General features: G+C 37.7%; 3 protein-coding genes across 4 annotated transcripts; 1 reads left to right on the top strand and 2 right to left on the bottom strand.

Annotated features, from left to right (window-relative positions):
* The first annotated feature begins 1,778 nt into the window (after positions 1 to 1,778).
* cirbpa (cold inducible RNA binding protein a) lies at positions 1,779 to 7,268 on the top strand. Of its 2 annotated transcripts, XR_008300633.1 has the most exons (8): positions 1,779 to 1,869; positions 2,478 to 2,586; positions 2,689 to 2,795; positions 3,325 to 3,460; positions 3,589 to 3,739; positions 3,873 to 3,928; positions 6,678 to 6,765; positions 6,936 to 7,268. XR_008300633.1 is itself a non-coding variant. In XM_026925538.3 (7 exons), the coding sequence occupies exons 2-7, from the start codon at positions 2,487 to 2,489 to the stop codon at positions 4,505 to 4,507; spliced, it is 564 nt and encodes a 187-aa protein (XP_026781339.1). In that variant the 5' UTR covers positions 1,779 to 1,869; positions 2,478 to 2,486; the 3' UTR covers positions 4,508 to 5,362. The 2 variants fall into 2 exon arrangements, 1 of the variants encoding a protein (XP_026781339.1); XM_026925538.3 differs by lacking the exons at positions 6,678 to 6,765; positions 6,936 to 7,268 and adding an exon at positions 4,494 to 5,362.
* An 84-nt stretch (positions 7,269 to 7,352) lies between these two features.
* LOC113533391 (yjeF N-terminal domain-containing 3-like) lies at positions 7,353 to 14,993 on the bottom strand. Its single transcript, XM_026925526.3, has 6 exons — positions 13,374 to 14,993; positions 10,825 to 10,933; positions 10,312 to 10,422; positions 9,836 to 9,949; positions 8,471 to 8,621; positions 7,353 to 7,562 (listed from the first exon to the last, which is right to left on the bottom strand). The coding sequence occupies exons 1-6, from the start codon at positions 13,430 to 13,432 to the stop codon at positions 7,363 to 7,365; spliced, it is 744 nt and encodes a 247-aa protein (XP_026781327.1). The 5' UTR covers positions 13,433 to 14,993; the 3' UTR covers positions 7,353 to 7,362.
* Positions 14,994 to 15,133: 140 nt separating this feature from the next.
* Positions 15,134 to 17,800, bottom strand: ndufa13 (NADH:ubiquinone oxidoreductase subunit A13). The gene is made up of 5 exons (XM_026925527.3): positions 17,645 to 17,800; positions 17,157 to 17,235; positions 16,151 to 16,222; positions 15,635 to 15,704; positions 15,134 to 15,393 (listed from the first exon to the last, which is right to left on the bottom strand). Exons 1-5 carry the CDS (start codon positions 17,736 to 17,738, stop codon positions 15,274 to 15,276), a joined length of 435 nt encoding a protein of 144 aa, XP_026781328.1. The 5' UTR covers positions 17,739 to 17,800; the 3' UTR covers positions 15,134 to 15,273.
* Positions 17,801 to 18,727: the final 927 nt, after the last annotated feature.

Raw genomic sequence — 18,727 nt, 5'->3', positions numbered from 1 at the left:
AGCAGAGGCCTACTGAGGCAGGTATCACACTGCCCCATGCTCGCTCTATGAAAGTTTTGTTTATGAGTAGGGGAGGAGGAGCAGACTGGACAGTTAATCATATTACCTGTTCTGTGTTCATCTCGCACACTTTGACAATGGCAAAGGGAACCACACCTGCTCTATTGAACACACCTGAATTTCTTTGAAAAAATCCATTTGAAAATAAGTATTAAAATGAAGACTGCCATATTTTTAGTCAATAGTTTCTTTGCGCATTTTGTAGTCCTGTGCACTGTGCTACTGTACTGTTATGTGTTGCATCATGGTCCCGGAGAAACATTTTGTTTCAATGTATGCAAGTGGGGGGTACAGTGGCTTAGTGGTTAGCATGTTTACTTCACACCTCGGGGTTGGGGGTTACATTCCTGCCTCTGCCTGTGTGTGCAGAGCCTGCATGTTCTGTCTGTGCTTTGAGGGTTTCCTCCAGGTATTTGTTCCCCCAGTCCAAAGATGTATGCAAGTTGTATAGAGGAATGACATTAAAAAGCATTTGACTTAGCTTGACTGTCCTGCATTCACTGGCTATTAGACCAGACTGCATCTTTCTGTTCTCTCATTGAAAGTTGGTGTACATAGTTAGTTTGTTCATTCATGTCTTGTCAACTGTCAACTGCCTCTTACAGGGTTACTCTAAAAATTCACTAGATAGTAGCCTATAGCATAAGTACAGTATGATAGCCCCTTGACTTAATTTTGTTCGAGGCTATACATTATTATGTGACGTTGTCCTGCTCCACCAAAATCTATGGTCACGAGCCATCCCTGTCTGATGGCCTCCCATAACTGACTCATACACACAGCTGGTCTCCCATAACTGACTCACACATACTGCTGGGAGTAAAATACATTTCTCACGTTTTATGCAAATAAGCAGCTCAGATACTGAAAAAAGTTTCCATGAAAGTTTCCATGCATTTAAGTGGTTACCAAAGATGGCCTACATCTACAAAAACAACAAAGATAACAAACACAGCTCACATATTTGAGTTGACTCCCAACTTTCACCTAACAGAGCCGACTCAAAGAGCTGACCTGTTGACACACAGCACATCACTAGTAGATAGTTCTGGCTGCCACAAATTCCTCTCAAAAAATCATATAGAAAAGTTATTTTTTGCAGTATTGCGGTTGTCTGTAATGTAGTACTCCAATCTGCAGGGTTGTAGAGGTAAAAAAATACAATACATGTCAACTCATAATAAACATCAAATAAATCCTAAAGGTTCATGTGATAAAATTAAATGTCTACCCGCCTGCTGAAAAAAAAAGGAAACCATAATAGAATTTGTAGCGCTTTTAATGGTTATAATGGGAATTGTATTGGTTTTAAAGGAAACTGTAATGGTCCGTGTAGGTCTATACTAATAATTCATTGCCTTCTACTGGTGGCATGTTATGTCTTCTGGATACCATTAAGGACCAATAATGGTAATGGTAATGGTTTTAATGGTTAGCTGATGGTTTTTAATGGAATTTGTAGTGGAAACCATTAGAATTTCTGTGATGGTTTCTATTGTTTTTTTTTTTGTTTTGTTTTTTTTTCAGCAGGGCAGAATATTTCATTTATCTTGAAAATATAGAGTGATTAACAAAAATTAACACTGGTTTGATATATGGTTTCTTTGCTTAATTAAAAAAAATTTTCAATAATCATAAAAAATAAGCTGTTTTCGCTTATCTCTAGTACGGTCACGTTTATGAGGGTAGCTGAATATTCAAATAATCATATAGTTTGCGACGTAGCTCCGCCCCTCGAGGTATAAAACAGACCCACCCTCCCCTCAGCGCCATATTGAGCTCCGCGCATCAGAGGTGGTTGAGATTAACGTAAGTTCCGGGAGTGCAAGTCTTTCTATGTAATTATAACATGTATGCCTTATAATTTGAATTAAGCATGTTTAACATGAACAGTTCTTGTTTTTACCTACAGTTGTGAATATTTAGAAAACAGTTTGCTAGTTTGTAGGGTTTTTTTTTTGTCTTCCGCTTGCATGTTCACGTGCGACAAAATGGCGCTAGTTAGCTTAGCTTAGCTTCAGAGCTATGGCGTGTTTTAGCGCCGTCATTATTTAGCCGTCTAACTTCCGTGTAGTTGCTGTGTTACTAGAACAAATATACTTTTAAAGAACAACTAGTTTCTGACCTAAATGGCTAAATGGCGTCGTGTTAAACTACCTAGCGGACGGTTTTCCTTTGAGGGGGGGGATGGGTGTTTTTGGGTTTCCACCGCTTTTCCGACACGAATACGCCAATTTGCATAGACGGATCTGGCGCGGTTTCTGTCGGAAAAGCGGTGGTGTAAAAAGGTGGGCTTGATGCAAGGCCTATTGTCTGACGTGCGTTTGAGTCTCAGTGACCTTATTCTGTGATTATTATAAAGATAATATTGAGTTTTCGTTACAAATTAATACCGAATTAATTAATTTTCCTTCCAGAGCGACATCATGTCTGACGAAGGAAAGCTGTTTATTGGAGGACTGAGCTTCGACACTACGGAGCAGTCTCTGGAGGATGCCTTCTCCAAATACGGCGTTATCACCAATGGTTAGTGTGGCTTTTGGATGTGCAAGTCGTTTTCTGTGGTAAATAGTTATTTTTCCAGTCTAATATAACAGTATATTGCATAATTGTTTTTTTTCTCTACAGTTCATGTCGCCAGAAACAGAGAGACAAACAAGTCGAGGGGCTTTGGCTTTGTCACCTTTGAGAACCCCGAAGATGCAAAAGACGCCATGGAGGGAATGAATGGAAAAGTATGACCTTGTAACACAAAGATAAAGTCTAACATTGTACAAGATTTGAATTATAGTGCAGTGGGGTCCTGACACCATAGTTTTTTTGTGTGTGTGTATGCATCAAAAATAAGCATTGTGTGAGTTTGTCCCTTAGGTTCCCATTTCCTGTTGATTAAAACATTCAGCATTATAAAAGTGTATTGTTTGAAGCTTTATAAAGACATTCAGAGTCTTGGAAGCGTTTAACAGAACAAAAGCTGTGAGTTTGTATTAAACTAAATTAAATATTGCCACTTTTTCAGAAGTGTTGATTTGCACAAGTTTGTATGTTTTGTTACTTGTATAATAGAAGTGGTGTTAATGATAACACATTTTTGAATCTATTGTTCAACATCCAGGTGTATCGAATCAAGAGTTTTGATTAATATAATATGGTACAGAGTATCATAACTGCATGCGTTTTTAAGGGCGCAAACACACCCAGATTGTGTTGAGTGGCCAAATGTTGCATCACACTAAATGATTGATTGTTTTATTTTGTCCATAGTCTGTGGATGGCAGGGCGATCCGTGTGGATGAGGCTGGGAAGGGAGGCAGTGGCCGCTCTGGAGGTGGTGGATACAGAGGCGGCAGCGGAGGAGGAGGAAGAGGGGGTGGATATTTCCGTGGAGGCAGAGGACGAGGTGGGGAATCCCGGGGCATGCTGACTAACGATTCAAAACTAGAATGATTGTATGAGCAGTTTGTGGTAGAACATGGCAGAGTAACATAAATGGTAACATAACTATTCATTTAATCCCCCTCCCCCCAGGTGGTGGTGGTGGAAGTTATGGCGGTGGTGGCCGCAGTTACGGTGACGGTGACCGCAGTTATGGCGGCGGTGACCGTGGCTATGGAGGCGACCGGGGTTACAGTGGGGGCTACAAGAGTGGCGGTGGTGGTGGAGGATACAACAGAGACAGGTAAGAACCTTGTCCTTTTTCTTTTTCATATTCACATGCACCAATCATTATTTTTCCACTTTTAATGCAGTAACAATCAGTAACCATTTACCTCATACCGGTCTGATTCGGACTCTCTTGTCATCTCTTTCAGGAGTTCCAGCTATGGAGACCGTGGAAGCTCCTACAGAGACAACTACGATGGATATGGTACGTATTAGCACTTTTTTGAGGAAACCTCTTTTTAAGATTCCTTTGAATTGTGCACCAGTTGCTTTAGTCAAAGCTGTAGAGAATCAGCACTTTTCACTTTTTTTTAGTGAATGCCCAAATATTTATATTTAAAACTAGTTCTTATTTCCCAGAATGTTTTTTTATTTATAAATGTGATGAAGATCTGATGCCTTAAATTAATGTTTAAAATATTATTAGCTGGCTAGTTATTTGTGTAGATGTAACTGTGGCACAGGTTAAGATCACAGGACCCAATTTACTGAGGCATAAGTGATCTTTCCTGCATTGCCTTGTCCACACCCTGACTCTGATCAGAGCCTGCTTCCAAACGAGGCTCCATGCTCACTCATTTGTGTTCTCTTGATCTCTAAATCGGACACAGCCAATAAACATGTGACTTCCCTCAGGTCTATCAGTTGGGTAGCCACACGTTTTGTGGCGTTTTGTTCAGATTGCTGTCTAAGAGGGGTGTGTTCTATCAAACAAAAAAATGTGTTCAGATGCTTCAGTGTCCTCTCACGTGTGCCTGCTTCTTCCTCAGCTGCACACGAATAAGGCCCAAGACCCAACTCTTCACTGGCTGTGTATTCTAAAGACGTGCTCATCAAGGATCTGTTCATTCATGTAGAAGCTTTCTTTGTTTAGGAAAAAAAATCCAGGAAAATGTGGGGCAGGAAGTTGTTCATATTGGCTGTGAAATGTTTCTCTGCTACCACAATGGTTAAAATTTTTTTTTGTTTGTTTTGTTTTTTTTACTTTACTGAATAATGCGTCTCATTTGAATTTTATTCCCCTTGGTCTGTTCTGACCAGCTGCCACAGTATTGCAATCCAATCGCAAATTTTCCATTTTAATGGAGGTCCTTATTTTATATTTGGGGTTGCCCTATGTTTTAGTGAAAATCTACCTCCTTAAAGGACCTTTTAAGCAGCTGTGGAATTTTCTTGAAGGCTGAAAATTGTAGCAGTATAATAAAAGTGATAAATTCGAGCAATCTTTCCATTTAAAATAAAAGGCTAATTTGATAAAGTAGGAAAGTCTTTGTCCATGTCAAGTATCCAAAGAGTCAATTCCTTGCAGACTGGTGAACACTGCTCGAGTGAGCTGGCCAGCACTGGTGCTGTTCTTGAAGTGCAGCTTGCAGCCTGCCACGTTCACCCTCACTCTTCCAGAGGTATCTCTGCCCTGCTTGACTTTTGCATTTTTTTAAAACATGTGCTGTAAAGATGGACCGACACTCCTAAATTGTATAGTAATCTATATGGAAGATGAATTCATGTTGAGAACTGTTACTATTACCACCCCAAATCTAAGGGGATTGTGTGCTCTGTTCTTTGTATTGGCATTGGATCTATTATTTGTGTCCTTGGCTTCATGGAGCCTATTAAATGAAACAGTTTGAAAATCTAATTTTGTTTGTGCTTTTAAAAAAAAAAAAAAAAAAAAAAAAAAAAAAAAACAGCACTGGCTGAAGAGGAATATTCATTCTTGTTTTTATTTTAAATTTAGCTTGGTTTTGATTTTGACAGGGTTTTAAGAGACAGTTCAGCATAAGGTGTAGCCAGTGAGCATTTTTCAAAGATTAAAGCAGTCAGTGACCCTTGGGTAAGAGTAGGTTAGATTCAAACTAGGGAACAAGATGATGCAAGAAATTAAAAGTAAATTTACTTATTTCTGGAATTGAATATTTAGTATGTATGTAGTTGAACAAAAGTTTATTTTGGGCTGTATAAAATTATTTTTGGGGTTATGAAATAGAAAGCAACACAAATGTTTTTCCTTAGAGTTCATGTTTTTAAAATTAGCTCTTTAAAAGCTTATGTTTGGCCATTAAAGCCACTAAAAACATGTTCTTGCTTTTTTTTTTTTTTTTTTTTTTTTTTTTTTAATTTATTTATTTTTTTTATATAAATATATATTTATTGTCTAGCTAGTTAATGCTATATCAGTTTAAAAGGTGTTCTTTGCCTGGTAGTTTGCCACTGATGGAAAGTTGTAACAGTTAACACTTCTGCTTTTGGCTCTGGTATAAAAGCAAAATGCTTTACTGAATCCACAAGCTCTACTTCTGTAAAGAGGGGAGCAAAAATCCTCACTCGTGCCTAAGGAGAACGAAGTTTTGCATCTACCGAAGTGATTCCCTCCTGTCAAAGGAACAGGAGAAAGCTGCTACTCTCTTGGGATAGTTGATGTATGGAGAAACAGTAGGCCTGTGTACATGAGGTAACCTTCCTTTGCTCACCTGTTCACAACCTTCAGAAACTTAAGTTCATGTATTATGTCATGAGAATGTATCGGTGTTTTAGAAGTTTCCTCCCCACCGTGTGACAATGTCAGTTATGCTCCTTTAAGGTTTCTTCATGGTGTCCTGAGCACCTGGGTGTCGCTTGTTGCCCCTGAAATCTTACTATTTTGGCTTCAAATTCACTTGAGGGGTGTCAAATGCTGCGATCTACCCTCTTCAAGTCCACTTTTTATTCTCATACCTCATCAATGCTTCCTGAACCATTTGTGAAATTTTGCAAAATGTGGGTCACTTGAGCTAATATGGTTGCCCTGTAGCACAATTTTTTGGTGACCTGTCCACTCTTATCGAACACCTGCCAAATATTTGGAAGTATGGCAAAATTGTAATCTAATCATGTAATAGTTCTTTATTTTATGTTTTGTTCTTGTTTAGCGAGTACCTATGTTTTTTTGTTTTTTTTTTTTGTTTTTTTACTAGGTTGAAAATGTCATCTGGGTCATGAGTTGTTCATTCATCAAGACCCCTATGTGGTAACAGTGATCAACTTTTAAGACTGAAGGTTAAGGTGAGTCTCATTTAGGTGCATTCACTACCATTTCAGGTGTGTGTGTGGGTATTTATTATTTTTTGGGGGGGTATGATGCATGGTCTTTTTAGTGTTGTGCATAACTTTGGGCTACAACTGTGTTTTAATTCTAATGTAATAGTTTATTTAATGTTTTCCCCCTATGACAGGTATGACACATGGCAGAAATATGGGTCACTACTAAAAGAGGACAAGTAGCAGAGATGTGAGATGCTACCATGGGTTCATGTGACCTATGAGTTGGCTGTGATGGGAGTTGGAGTTCTTTCATACCACCCCTTGGCAGTTGGAAAGTCAACGGATGGTGTAAAAAATTCTTGAACAATGAATGACAAATTGTGTTTACACAACACATGAAATTTAATTACCAGTTTGTAGACAGTAAATTGGCCATACAGCATTTTTTTTATTACTGTAAACAGGAAGCACATCTTTCTGTGCTACAGGTATCACCATTACAGCAATAAAATACATTCTCCACATACAGTGACTTTTTATTTCCCACCCATACACACAAACAAAAGCTACTAGGATGTGACTGCTAATGAGGTTTACTGAAAGTCGTGTACAGACTTGTTAGTGGAGCTCAGTAATACAGGCTGTACTGGGGAACTTGGGTAGGTTGAGCTCATATTTCTTCTGAATATCGTAGGGCAGTAAGCGTCCAGCGAGTAAATGTATCCCAGAGAAACTGAGTGCACATCTCTTTGGTGCCATCAGAGAGATGAGGACGTCAGGATTAATCCCATTGCTGCTGGCTTCATCAGGGTCCCAACCTGTAATGACAGCATTCCTTACCTAGTCAGGACTTGACTGTAGATTTGGTGAGTGATTAGAATTCTAATGAACCAGTGTAGCTGGTGTAAAAAAAAAAATAATAAAATGTAGCAGTTGTCATACAATATATACTATAAAAAAAAAAGAGCCACTTAGCAAGTAAAACAAAAATGTAAAAAAAAAAAAAAATTTAAAGCAAAATAAATCTGAATGGACATTATCAGTCAACTGTGGCTCATTGTTTTCCAATGAACAAAAATGACATTCTTTTCTGAGTCTTTTCATGGTGGTTTACATTCAGCTTCAGAATTCTTAGCACCCTTGGTGAACCTTGGGTAAAAAAGGTTATTAAGCAATGTATAAATTTAACCTTCGATTGAAATGAATTTATTCTAAGAAAATAAAATTCATGTGACACAATTATTAGTGCCTCTGCATTTGTGTGTTCTCTAATCTTCCTGTTGGGTAATTATGGCCTCAGTCATGTCATATTTATACCCCCAATGAAAGAGGAAGTAACGGATGACTGCTTAAGAGTTCCTAAACACTCAGGTGAACTTTAAAAAGTAAAATATAAATTGGAACATAGTTATGGTTTATTCACAGGAATCTACAGGGGTGGTAATGATAGTGGAAAATATATTCTTTTTTTTTTTCTTCTTTTTTTTGAGTTAAAAAGGCTTTTTATTTTACTATAGGTAATAGTATATAATTAATATATAATTGTTTTAATAATATACTATACTAACTATAATAGACTATATACTGTAGCTGTTTTAAAACTTACTAAAACTGAAGGTTAGATTTGTGTGTGAGATTAACATTTTCATAACCTTTTTTAAACTCATCTTTACCAAGGCTAGCAATAGTTCTGGAGCTGAATATAAGTAAAAAAAAAAATTCAAACCTGAAGGGATGTCGAGGCTGGCGATGGGGATTTTGACCCCGCGGAGAGTAAGCATGATGCTGGTGAAGGGTTCTTCTGCTGTTCCCAGTTCTGTCTCTGGACCCAGCAGTGCATCCACCACCAGGTTATATGCATCGTTTATAAGCTGCACCTATAAATGAGGATGTAAGTTGAGGCTAAAGACATGGCATTTCTTCCCCCACTGCATGTTCAAAAATGAGAACTCGCAAACAGAAGCCAGTAGAACCAAAAGTATTACTATTTCCATGAAAAAGAATAACGATGCTAAATGCAACAGAGTTATTATTCATAAGGACAACATTTATTGTACACCAGTGTTAATTTCATCAAATTTGTATTTAGAGTTAGCCTTTTGATGAAAATTTTTTTTGTTATATTTTAGTTAGATGGTTATTGTTAGTTTTTGTCTACACTTGTAGAGTTTAAAATGTTTCCAATATAAAAATGCAAATGTACTAATTTCATAAGATTTCCTTCCTTCTTAAATGGAATGCCAAATAATTTTAGAAGTGCCTATTGCTGTTATAGATATAGTATTATTAGTAATACAGTAACATATAGTAATATATATTGGCTAAATGAAACACTGCAGCTAATTCACAGGGGAATTACACTAATATAACATCTTGTGGGGTGTCATCAGGTTTGGTAGTATTATATTAACAAAACATACTCTACAGAAAAATAATTTATCAGAAAATAATGTCACTGGTTGAAACAGTTGCAAATGTTAACAAAACAAGTAGAGGGGGTATGACAGCAGCTTTCTCAAATTATGAACCATTAGCATTCATATGCAGATCAGACAGGTCCAGAATCTTATCTAGCATTGGGTGCAACAAAAGCAATTACCTTCAATAATTTCTTTGTATAATATCCCTTGCAAAGTGAGTGCACAAAGGTAAGAGGGCAAATGTTCCACCTTTGTCATACCAGTTATGGCATTGTTTTTATTCATACAGAAATAATGTCATTAATTTAGTCATACATTTTGAGTGAAATATTTATTTATAGTTTATCTGTCATCAGTGGAAAGAGTCATGAAGCATTTTTCATCTTGGTTTTTGTCAGCAGAATAAGACACTGCAGTGCACATTTTGATAATGTCACCGTACATGATGGGAAATGTGCAGTGGCTCTATTTTCACCTTTTTCAAAAAAAAAAAAAAAATCCCCAGTCAGTTAAGTGTGCTGCTTGCACCACTGCCAAGTACAACACAGTGGAAACCTTTGGCATTGGACCAATTAAAAAGCATAGATCCAGTTTGCTTGGATTTGGTACTTTGTGCAGTGGAAATAAAAGGCCCTTAGTGATATGAATTTATGACTGGAAGCTTTTCTCACCTCTGTGGGCAGGTAGGACAGGAAGGGGATGTCCATTTTTTCACACTGTACAGTGAAGTCCAGGTGAGGACTTTGTGAGGACCGTTTTGGGTAGAAGACAGTGGGCATGTATTCCTGAAATAAAGGTAAGAGGGGACAGCACATTATTAAACCCCAGCCTGTATAATTTCTATATTGTGAGCAGAGCTGTTATGTTGCTGATTTGGGGAGCTACTGGAAGAGTACCATCTGTAATGGTATAATCCAAATACAGTGCTCCTGTCTTTGATTATCACTATACACTCAGTAGCCACTTCCGTAGGTAAAACAGATGTACATCTGGGGTGTATAATTACTGGCTGTAGTCTTTGCTGCTATATACAACTTGTCAGCCCCCTTTCTTACAGGTCCATGAATGGAAATGGACCAGATGTTGTTGGAGTGGTCCATGCACAACCATTCCACCACCTGATAAAACTGCCTTGCATAATACTTACAAATAATCTCAGATAGCGTGCACATGCCAGGCCGATGCAGCCGTTCTGATCTGGCCCACACACCACTAGTACAGTGGGCTGCCTCTTTCCCAGAGTGCTCAGCGGGTACGTCTGTGATGGGACAGGAATGAGAACAGCCACTGCTTAAGATGTGAAATAATTTACTGATAACCTACAATAAATCCTCAGTGAGCTGTAATATTCAGTTATAATGATTTAGTGTATACTTTATGATCCATCTTTATTGTATGTTTGGTAGTTCACTGTGATAGCAGTGACAGAAAGTAAGAACAGTAACCTCAGTATTTATTTAAGGAAGACCATATTATCATTTCCACCTAGAAAACATACTTCAGAACAATAAATCCAAGAGGACAATAAATGATCACCTTCTAAACAGCAGGAATAAAAGCAGTTGATTCCATTAATGTGCTATCGCTCACCGGAATATGATTTGCATGATGTTACTGACTGAATAAGGAATATTTGAATGGATGTGGTTGAAACTCAGACCTTTGTGATGGCAACAGCACAGGCATGGCCTAAAATTTCTGTCAGCTGATGCAGACCAAAGTGATAGTCCCTCAGCAACTCCATCTCCATGGCAACAACCTCCTCTTTACTGTAAAGAAATTGCAAAGGGATATATTACTCCCAATAAAAAAACGAGTCAACAAGGTGATTGTAACAGTTTTAAAAGTGCAGATCTGTTGCAGTACAAGAACTCTGACCTCTGTGATATGTTGTTTTGACTGGATTTTCTTTGAGCTCGGTGTCACACTGAATCGTCAGCTGTTGTATGAATATTTAACCCATCATTGTGAGAAGCTTAAGACTGAACTGACTTCATGCATCTAGACAGCCATCTTAGTCTCTAGCGCTGACCTTATACAGTCTGTGGGTCTATTTGAGCTCAGCTACTCAGTTCCTGAGCCCTAACTGGGTATTGATCAGGCAGCAGACGGCTCCACACGAAGGGGAGCATCTACCCTAAAGTGTAAACTTTAGGAACAGATGTCAGCACTTCAGTGTCTCATAAAGCCAACAGGTTTCATCAATATTTTAGCATTATTCATGTGTTGCACTATGGGAAATCAACCCAGCCTTATATTTTTTAATTTGGTTACATAGTGAGGCACGATGGTCACATTTATCTTTAAAAGGCTAAGATGATATTTAAAGGAAAACATTTCACATAATTACTGCCAAGGTATTGTAGAATGCAACATGTTTAGGAAGTTTTTTCACAGCCCCAAGTGATAGTCTAAATTTCTAAACTGTAGAATGCAATACAAGTCTAGCTTCACTATGTCACTGTTCCTCACAGTAGTAGGTCACTAATGCTCCTCAGCCTGTAGCATTTCCCAAGGTGCCAATAACAATAAGTGGCACCTGCTAAAGCTGAGATGCCCCTACTGAAGAACTGCAGGTGCTCAGCCTCTGCCGCACATTGCTCATGCCTACGATGCTCCTTCCTGATCCGCCTAACCAGCTGGGGCCAGGTTGCATAAAAAAATGGTACAGCAGGTAGTTATGTCACTTATAAAATCAAGGGAACTCTTAATTAGGACATGAAAATCTGCTGAATGACTCTGATGTGCTGAGTGCACAGTGAAATCATTAATGGTCACCTCCCAGTTGTTTTATGATCAGATTGTGATTAATGCCAGTTATTTGCATAACTATCTGTTCAGGAGAGAACAGAAAATTTATAGCATGTCACTATTTGGGAAAAGCTGTAACACAGTGGACATGGTGTAACTGCAGAACACAGCAGGTTAAACATTAATATTACACTATGAAAGGACTGATCAAGGAGTTCATTCTCACACTGTCTTCTTTCTCTTTGTATTTAAAGTCCAAGATTATTACTCATTTATTTGTATCATTCAGTCAGTAATTATATTGAAACCTATACAGTAGAAAAGTAGAGTTTAAGAGATGAAACACTGAAACTATTTTTATTTAATTTTCTTTTTTTTAAATCACATTATAATTGCTAATGTTAGGCACTTTTTAACCACTTTATGATAAAAATATAAATAAATAATATTTAATAATTATTAAATAAATAATTATTAAATAAAAATAATTCTCAAGTGGCATAAATCGGTATATGAACTGAAAAAAGCAGATTTTAGTAGAGTTAGAGCTGTAAATATTGTTAACATTAAGCAAAGAATTATTGGTACCCTTTAAGAGAATGGGCACTGATTATTATATTAAACGAACATTACACATAATGATCCGTGAAACAACTGGAGACTACTTACTGTTATGTATAACAAAAATCACTAGATCCTTTTTTTTCCCCTTTCCATTCAAAACATATTATATATCATCTTAAAAATCTACTAAATAATTTGTGGCCAAAAATGTGTTTGCACATGTAAAATTACTTTGTCGTCCTTTTTCTTGGTTGTTGACCTGCACATATCAGGTAATGGATATAAGCAGATACAGGGACAGTTAAAAATGCCAAGAAGCACAACCATCATAAGAAAAAATAGACAAAACAAAAGAGCTCTTTATAAGTATCTCCAACACTGACATTACAGAAGGAGGCTCTGTACTGAAGCTTTATCATAAATTAATTGTAGGGGAGTAGATCTTTTTATTGTCTTTTTCCAGAAAAAAATTTCAATACTTTATGTATATATTTAGAAAAAATATTGTGTTAAAAACACAATGTCTCCATATGTTGAAACTCCAGATATTAATCAATGATATCAATGATAGGGTGTTAATTCAATATTTTTAGTTTTCCTCATTTCCATGAAAGGTGCCAATACTTTTGAAGTTGTCTGTACATTTGTTAGTGAGATTTGATGTCACATTGTTCCTGACAGCAGCAGTAATTATTGACAGTTTGTAAATCTGTAGATTTAGATATCACAGGATTATAACGAACTAATTGATGATGAAATTAGGCTCAGTACTCGCATAATATGACTGGAAGTAGATGTTTCACATTTGTGAAAACACGTAGATCTTTGTAGAATTAACCTGATCACAGAGTGTATTACAGGTGGTGTGTTGGAGATGGAGTGGATGCAGCTTACCTGAGGTAGTGCAGCATCTGTGTAGAATCACAGTCCTGATCAGCACTGCTGTGGTTCATCTCCTTCACTGCAGTTTATGTGTTTCAGAGCTTTACGATGTGCCTGTTCTGTCAATCTCGAACCAGATTTCCAGAGCACCAATGTAAAAATGTATTTTCTGTAGCACTCCTCTCACCTTAACAGTATCACTTCATTAACCAGGTAGATGAGAGGAAAATAGGGAGGCTGTTGATTGGCTGAGCACACAAAGGGGGTGGAACCTGCATGCTGAGGGACACCAGAGGAAATGTAGTGTGTATAAAGTGTGTTTGAGGAGAAGTATATTATTCCTGATAAGCTCTATTAATCAACAGTACAATGTCAAGAGAGAAGTAAGATAACAATGTGAATCATGATTGTATGTCATTTGTGTCCCACTGAAATAACATTTTCAAATATTTATGTAAAGCTATAGGTTTTATTTAAACACAGGTAATAAAACCTATAGCCCACTATATCTAAATTTCTGCCTGGAAATAATCATTAAAATGTTATTTTTGCAGTAATGTGTGAATCCATGTAAGATCTCATGCATAAAACATTCTTTTCCATGAGTCATCCATTACCTATTATGAAAAATGTCCATTTAAGTTTCACAATACCCAATCACCCTGTTACCTCAACACACTTCACCCCTGCGAAATATTTGGAATAAATCACATGTTCAACAGGAATACCTGAAGATCATGGGAAGAAGAAAAGTAAGTTTTGTGACTCTTTTTTTATTCTCAGTGACTTTTTCTCCTGGTACAGACACTGGATGAGTTCATGACTGCACTCCATTCACGTCAATCAGCCAAAAATGTGCATCTGATTTGCATTAAAGCTATGAGGATAGTGTGCTAACAAATAATTGAAGCTTATAGCTACCAGATTAGCATCATGAAAAATTTGTGTCTTGGTTGGCTAAGTAATATGTACATAAATAGTTTCCTAAATTAGCAGAACAAGTCTGTTAGGGAAAAAATTCTCTATCAAATTAGAACTATAATATCAAATCACTTTTCTTCAAACTTAAGAGCTACATATTTGTTTTAGCTTTTTTTTTTTTTTTTTTAAGATAAGTATGCTGTACAGAGTAAGAAACAATATACATATGTTTGGGATCCTGAACAACTCACCACAGGAAAGTGTGATGATTTAGATATGCAACTTGCATGATGCTAAACTGGAGGCTACAGTTGTACAGGCTTTTCTTACTAGTTACTATCTAGTAGTTAGTGATGTGTCACTCACGAATGTATCAACTCAGAGTCATCTCAATTCTGAAGAGCTGGGTTTTTTTTTTTTTTTTTTTTTTTGGAAAAAGAGACAATTTAAACAATCAACAGGTGTATTTCAGCGACTTTGGGAAAATAACGGCATCGCCTACAAGACCCTGCAAATACTGCTGTATATGGTGAGCATGGCTATTGTGTACATTTCATCTTATTCCCACTGATGTACTGATCCTATGCTGCATTTTACCCTTCAAAGATTATAAGCAATTATCTCTAATTCCACAAAAGGGACTACAGAGTCTTTTAAATGAAAAGTGACTATTCAGATGCATGTTTTCTACACACATCTAATAAAGGCTATTTTGTGCTTATATATGAAAACTGTAGTTAGAGGAAGTTCTTGTTGTGTCCAGTTGTTATTGTGTGACAATGTTAACCTGACAGAAATAAACAGAAATGTCTGTAATGAATCACCAGCACAAAGAGGTAAAAACTGCACAATTTGGGAAGCAAAGAAAACATATTTAATATTTGAAACATTTACAATCTGAACATTAACACGTTGCTCCTCTCTCTCACACAGCACCTTAGACGCTGGTGGATGATCTTCTATCCTCTGATCCTCCAGGCCGAGCTGCAGCTTACACATACCACAGGAAGCCAAACCTCTTGTGCAGAAGCTCCTCCTGAGGTCGAAGGTTAAAGAGCTCATCTGTGGTGGGAGTGACCCAGCGGTCTGTGTGGAAAACATTCTCACCCACCTACACACACACACACAGGTTCCCAGCATGATTATAGACTTTAAACATAAATGTTTTAAAATCTACATCTACTACAAATGCAATTAGCAGAGACTGAGTCTGATAAATGCTGGAACTTTCCTTTAAATGTATCTAGCCTTTGAAATGGCTTTATAGGCCAAAAAGACAAGAACTTAAAAAATTCATTTGCTTTGAAGCAAAACATGACAACAGCCTTCAAAGGAAAATCAATCTGAAATACCTTCCAGCCCGGCACATCCTTCATGATGACGGCTTCCTCCTCCAGATTCTCCCGGAGCATCCGTAACGTCCTACAGGACCAGAGCGAGGAAAGCAAAAATGAACAGGTGGTTATGTAAGGAATAACAACTGACCGTTCTGTTATACGAAAATAATGCATTAATTTAGGCATTTAAGAAAAAGAAAGGCAGGTGGAGGCTCCTTTCTTTGCAGCCATACACTTTTTAGCCTATAATAACAACGTGATAAACATTAACAATGTGAGACATTTTATGCAAAGTCATTTTCAAAAGTAAGAAAAAAGAACAACAATTATGGGATTAGGAGATTCAGAATTTTGTAATAGATTTTTTTACCATGGGCTTATGTGTTTATCATTTTAAGACTACGCTATCATACTGCAAAAATGTGAAATCATGACAACCCTACTAACAAAATCATTTGGTCTGCATCTGCAGTCTGGCTGCTGTAACAGCTCCAAAAATTGGAAAAATAATAAAAAAGTCAAACATCTCACCTTCTATCATGTTCAGCCTGTAGAAGAGGCAGGAGTGCAATCCGAGCCTCCAGCTCCTCAATGAGCAAACGCCTGGAACACACACGCATATACACACGTTTCATTCACATATGACTGTAAAGATCTAACATAAATGGTTTTACAGCATATTTTCACTGAAGCGCACTACAGCACGATAACGAATGCAAATCCAGAGCTGTCTGTACCCTTATTCAACAACTGTCTCTCTTCTGCATCACACAACATTACGCATGAACGTAAACATTCTCTGGAAGACGTGATTCCTAATGGGCTCAAAATTTACAAATTGATGTTCTTATGTTATCGTTAAAGTGATTTGGCCTGAAGACAACTTTTATATGGATCATGTGTAAAAAGTCTAACATGAAGCTAAATATCAGTGACAAGCTAGCATTAATGTTGGTAAATAAAAAAATAAATAAACTAATCTGGAACATTAACTCCACACAAAAAATATTTGAAGGGAAAAAACAAAACAAAACAAAAAAAACAACTTATTTTTCTCTGTTCTGTCAAGTAGAAAAGACAGCTAGTGTTTTTCAAGACAGCAGCTCTCCTGACTGAAGTGACAATTCCGTGATGACTGTGTTTGACACAGCTCCAGGGCTGCGGGTTCGATCCTGAGCTCGGGTTACCCTCTGAGAGTTACACTGTTCACCTGATGTCTGTGTGGGTTTCCTCTGGGTGCTCTGGTTTTCTCCCACTGTCCAAAAACATGCAGGTGGATTGGCTACTCTAAACTGCCCCTATGTGTAAATGTGTGTGTGCACAGTGCTTTGTGATGGACTGGACTGGTATTGTATGAGGCATCTGATGATGGAAAAGATGACATAAATAGGGATCGAGGATTTCTTACAGTGCCGCACACTGTATCTGGATGTAATTGCATCAGTATCGTCCCATACACAGATCACTGATATTGGTATCGAATCGACAACAGAAGAATTGGGATGAGTGCATGTAGAATTACTACACATGATCCTACCTCCTCTCTCTGTTCCATTTGAAAAGCCTCCAGTAGCCGAACAGCATTACTCCAATGCCAATGCCAAACATACTGTAACCTGGGAATTAAAAATAATAACTACATAACAATAAATGCATCAGCTGCCTCCACTATCAACACCCTGTGATTATTTCTGCCTGGGGGAAAAAAATCTGATTTCTCAAAATATCTAGTTATTTAGTTAATAAAAGACATTATACGTTATAACTGTAATATCCCACAGAGAGTGAGCTTTATTTAATTATTCTTTAAACAGAGTTAGCTAGCAAATAGTCAACTTATGTCAAGCTGAAAATAAACAGCAAATGTGGCACAGGTTTTGTGTAAACTAAACGTACTGTCAGAGAAACACAGAGCTAGCCGAGTTAGCTACCTAGCTCGCTGTGCTATTTCACCAACACTCCATTTAAAACAACAGAAACAACTAGAAATCTGGTACTACAGTAACCGAAGCTCAGTATACTGACCAGAAAGCCCCCTTTTAGGTAGATTTCTCTTGTAATCAATGGGAGCATAACCTCCCGGAGGAGGCATGTCCTGCTTCACCTTGGACGCCGCCATCTTCCTCCCACTAACACCAACACCGTCAGTTGTATTCCCACCCGTATTCCGATTAACCACGCCCCCGCAGCGAAGATTGGCTACTACAGCGTGCACACTATCCAATCAGAGAGCTACCTTCGAGGCTTGCTCTCTAGCCAATCCTAGTGCAGGAGGCGGGATTCGTTGGTGTAATAGTTGCTCTTTGTCGCCCTCTCCTGCGGACTGCAGGTATTACACCAACGTTTACGCGATGAAGGTTTGACAAACTGTCAGAACGTCAGAAGAAACACACACCATACGATGCTTTTAAACATCAAATAATAACTATATCACATACATACACATGCATATACACCTGATCCATCCTGATACCCTGCTTCTGGGTGGAGTTCTCATCAGTTGGAAAGCTGCTGCTGAAGATGGACCCAGACAGCAGCCTAAAGTGACATGAGATACTGTGGATGGTACCACTTAGAAACCATGAAGATGGATTTGGACTTCAGTTGAAATGAACAGTTACACTAAGATGTCTTAGGACTACAATTGCTTTGATAGCTTTAGGACTGCAATTTGCCATGAACAGTTTTGCACTCAAGTCTCTATCAGTGAACATTTGATAACTTCATCAAAATAGAGTTCATAATGAATTTCCCAGTTACACAATTGCACTTTTTGACCATGTAGTACACAGTTATAGAAGGGAATTATTTATGATCGCACTGTCCGGTGTTACCCAGATGAGGATGGGTTCCCTTTTGAGTCTGGTTCCTCTCAAGGTTTCTTCCTCAGATTGTCTCAGGGAGTTTTTCCTTGCCACTGTCGCCTCTGGCTTGCTCATTAGGGATAAATTCATACATTTAAAATTTACATCCTGAATTTATATATTTCCGTAAAGCTGCTTTGTGACAATGTCCATTGTTAAAAAAGCTATACAAATAAAATTGAACTGAATATATTAGAATCCATAATAAAGGGATAACTTGATCTGAAGATCACACTGGTAGTAA

Source organism: Pangasianodon hypophthalmus, chromosome 21 (genome assembly GCF_027358585.1).
Source record: "Pangasianodon hypophthalmus isolate fPanHyp1 chromosome 21, fPanHyp1.pri, whole genome shotgun sequence".
Taxonomy (NCBI): Eukaryota; Metazoa; Chordata; class Actinopteri; order Siluriformes; family Pangasiidae; genus Pangasianodon; species Pangasianodon hypophthalmus.
The sequence above is the reverse complement of the archived record's forward strand: the minus strand, read 5'-3'. Positions and strand labels throughout refer to the sequence as shown.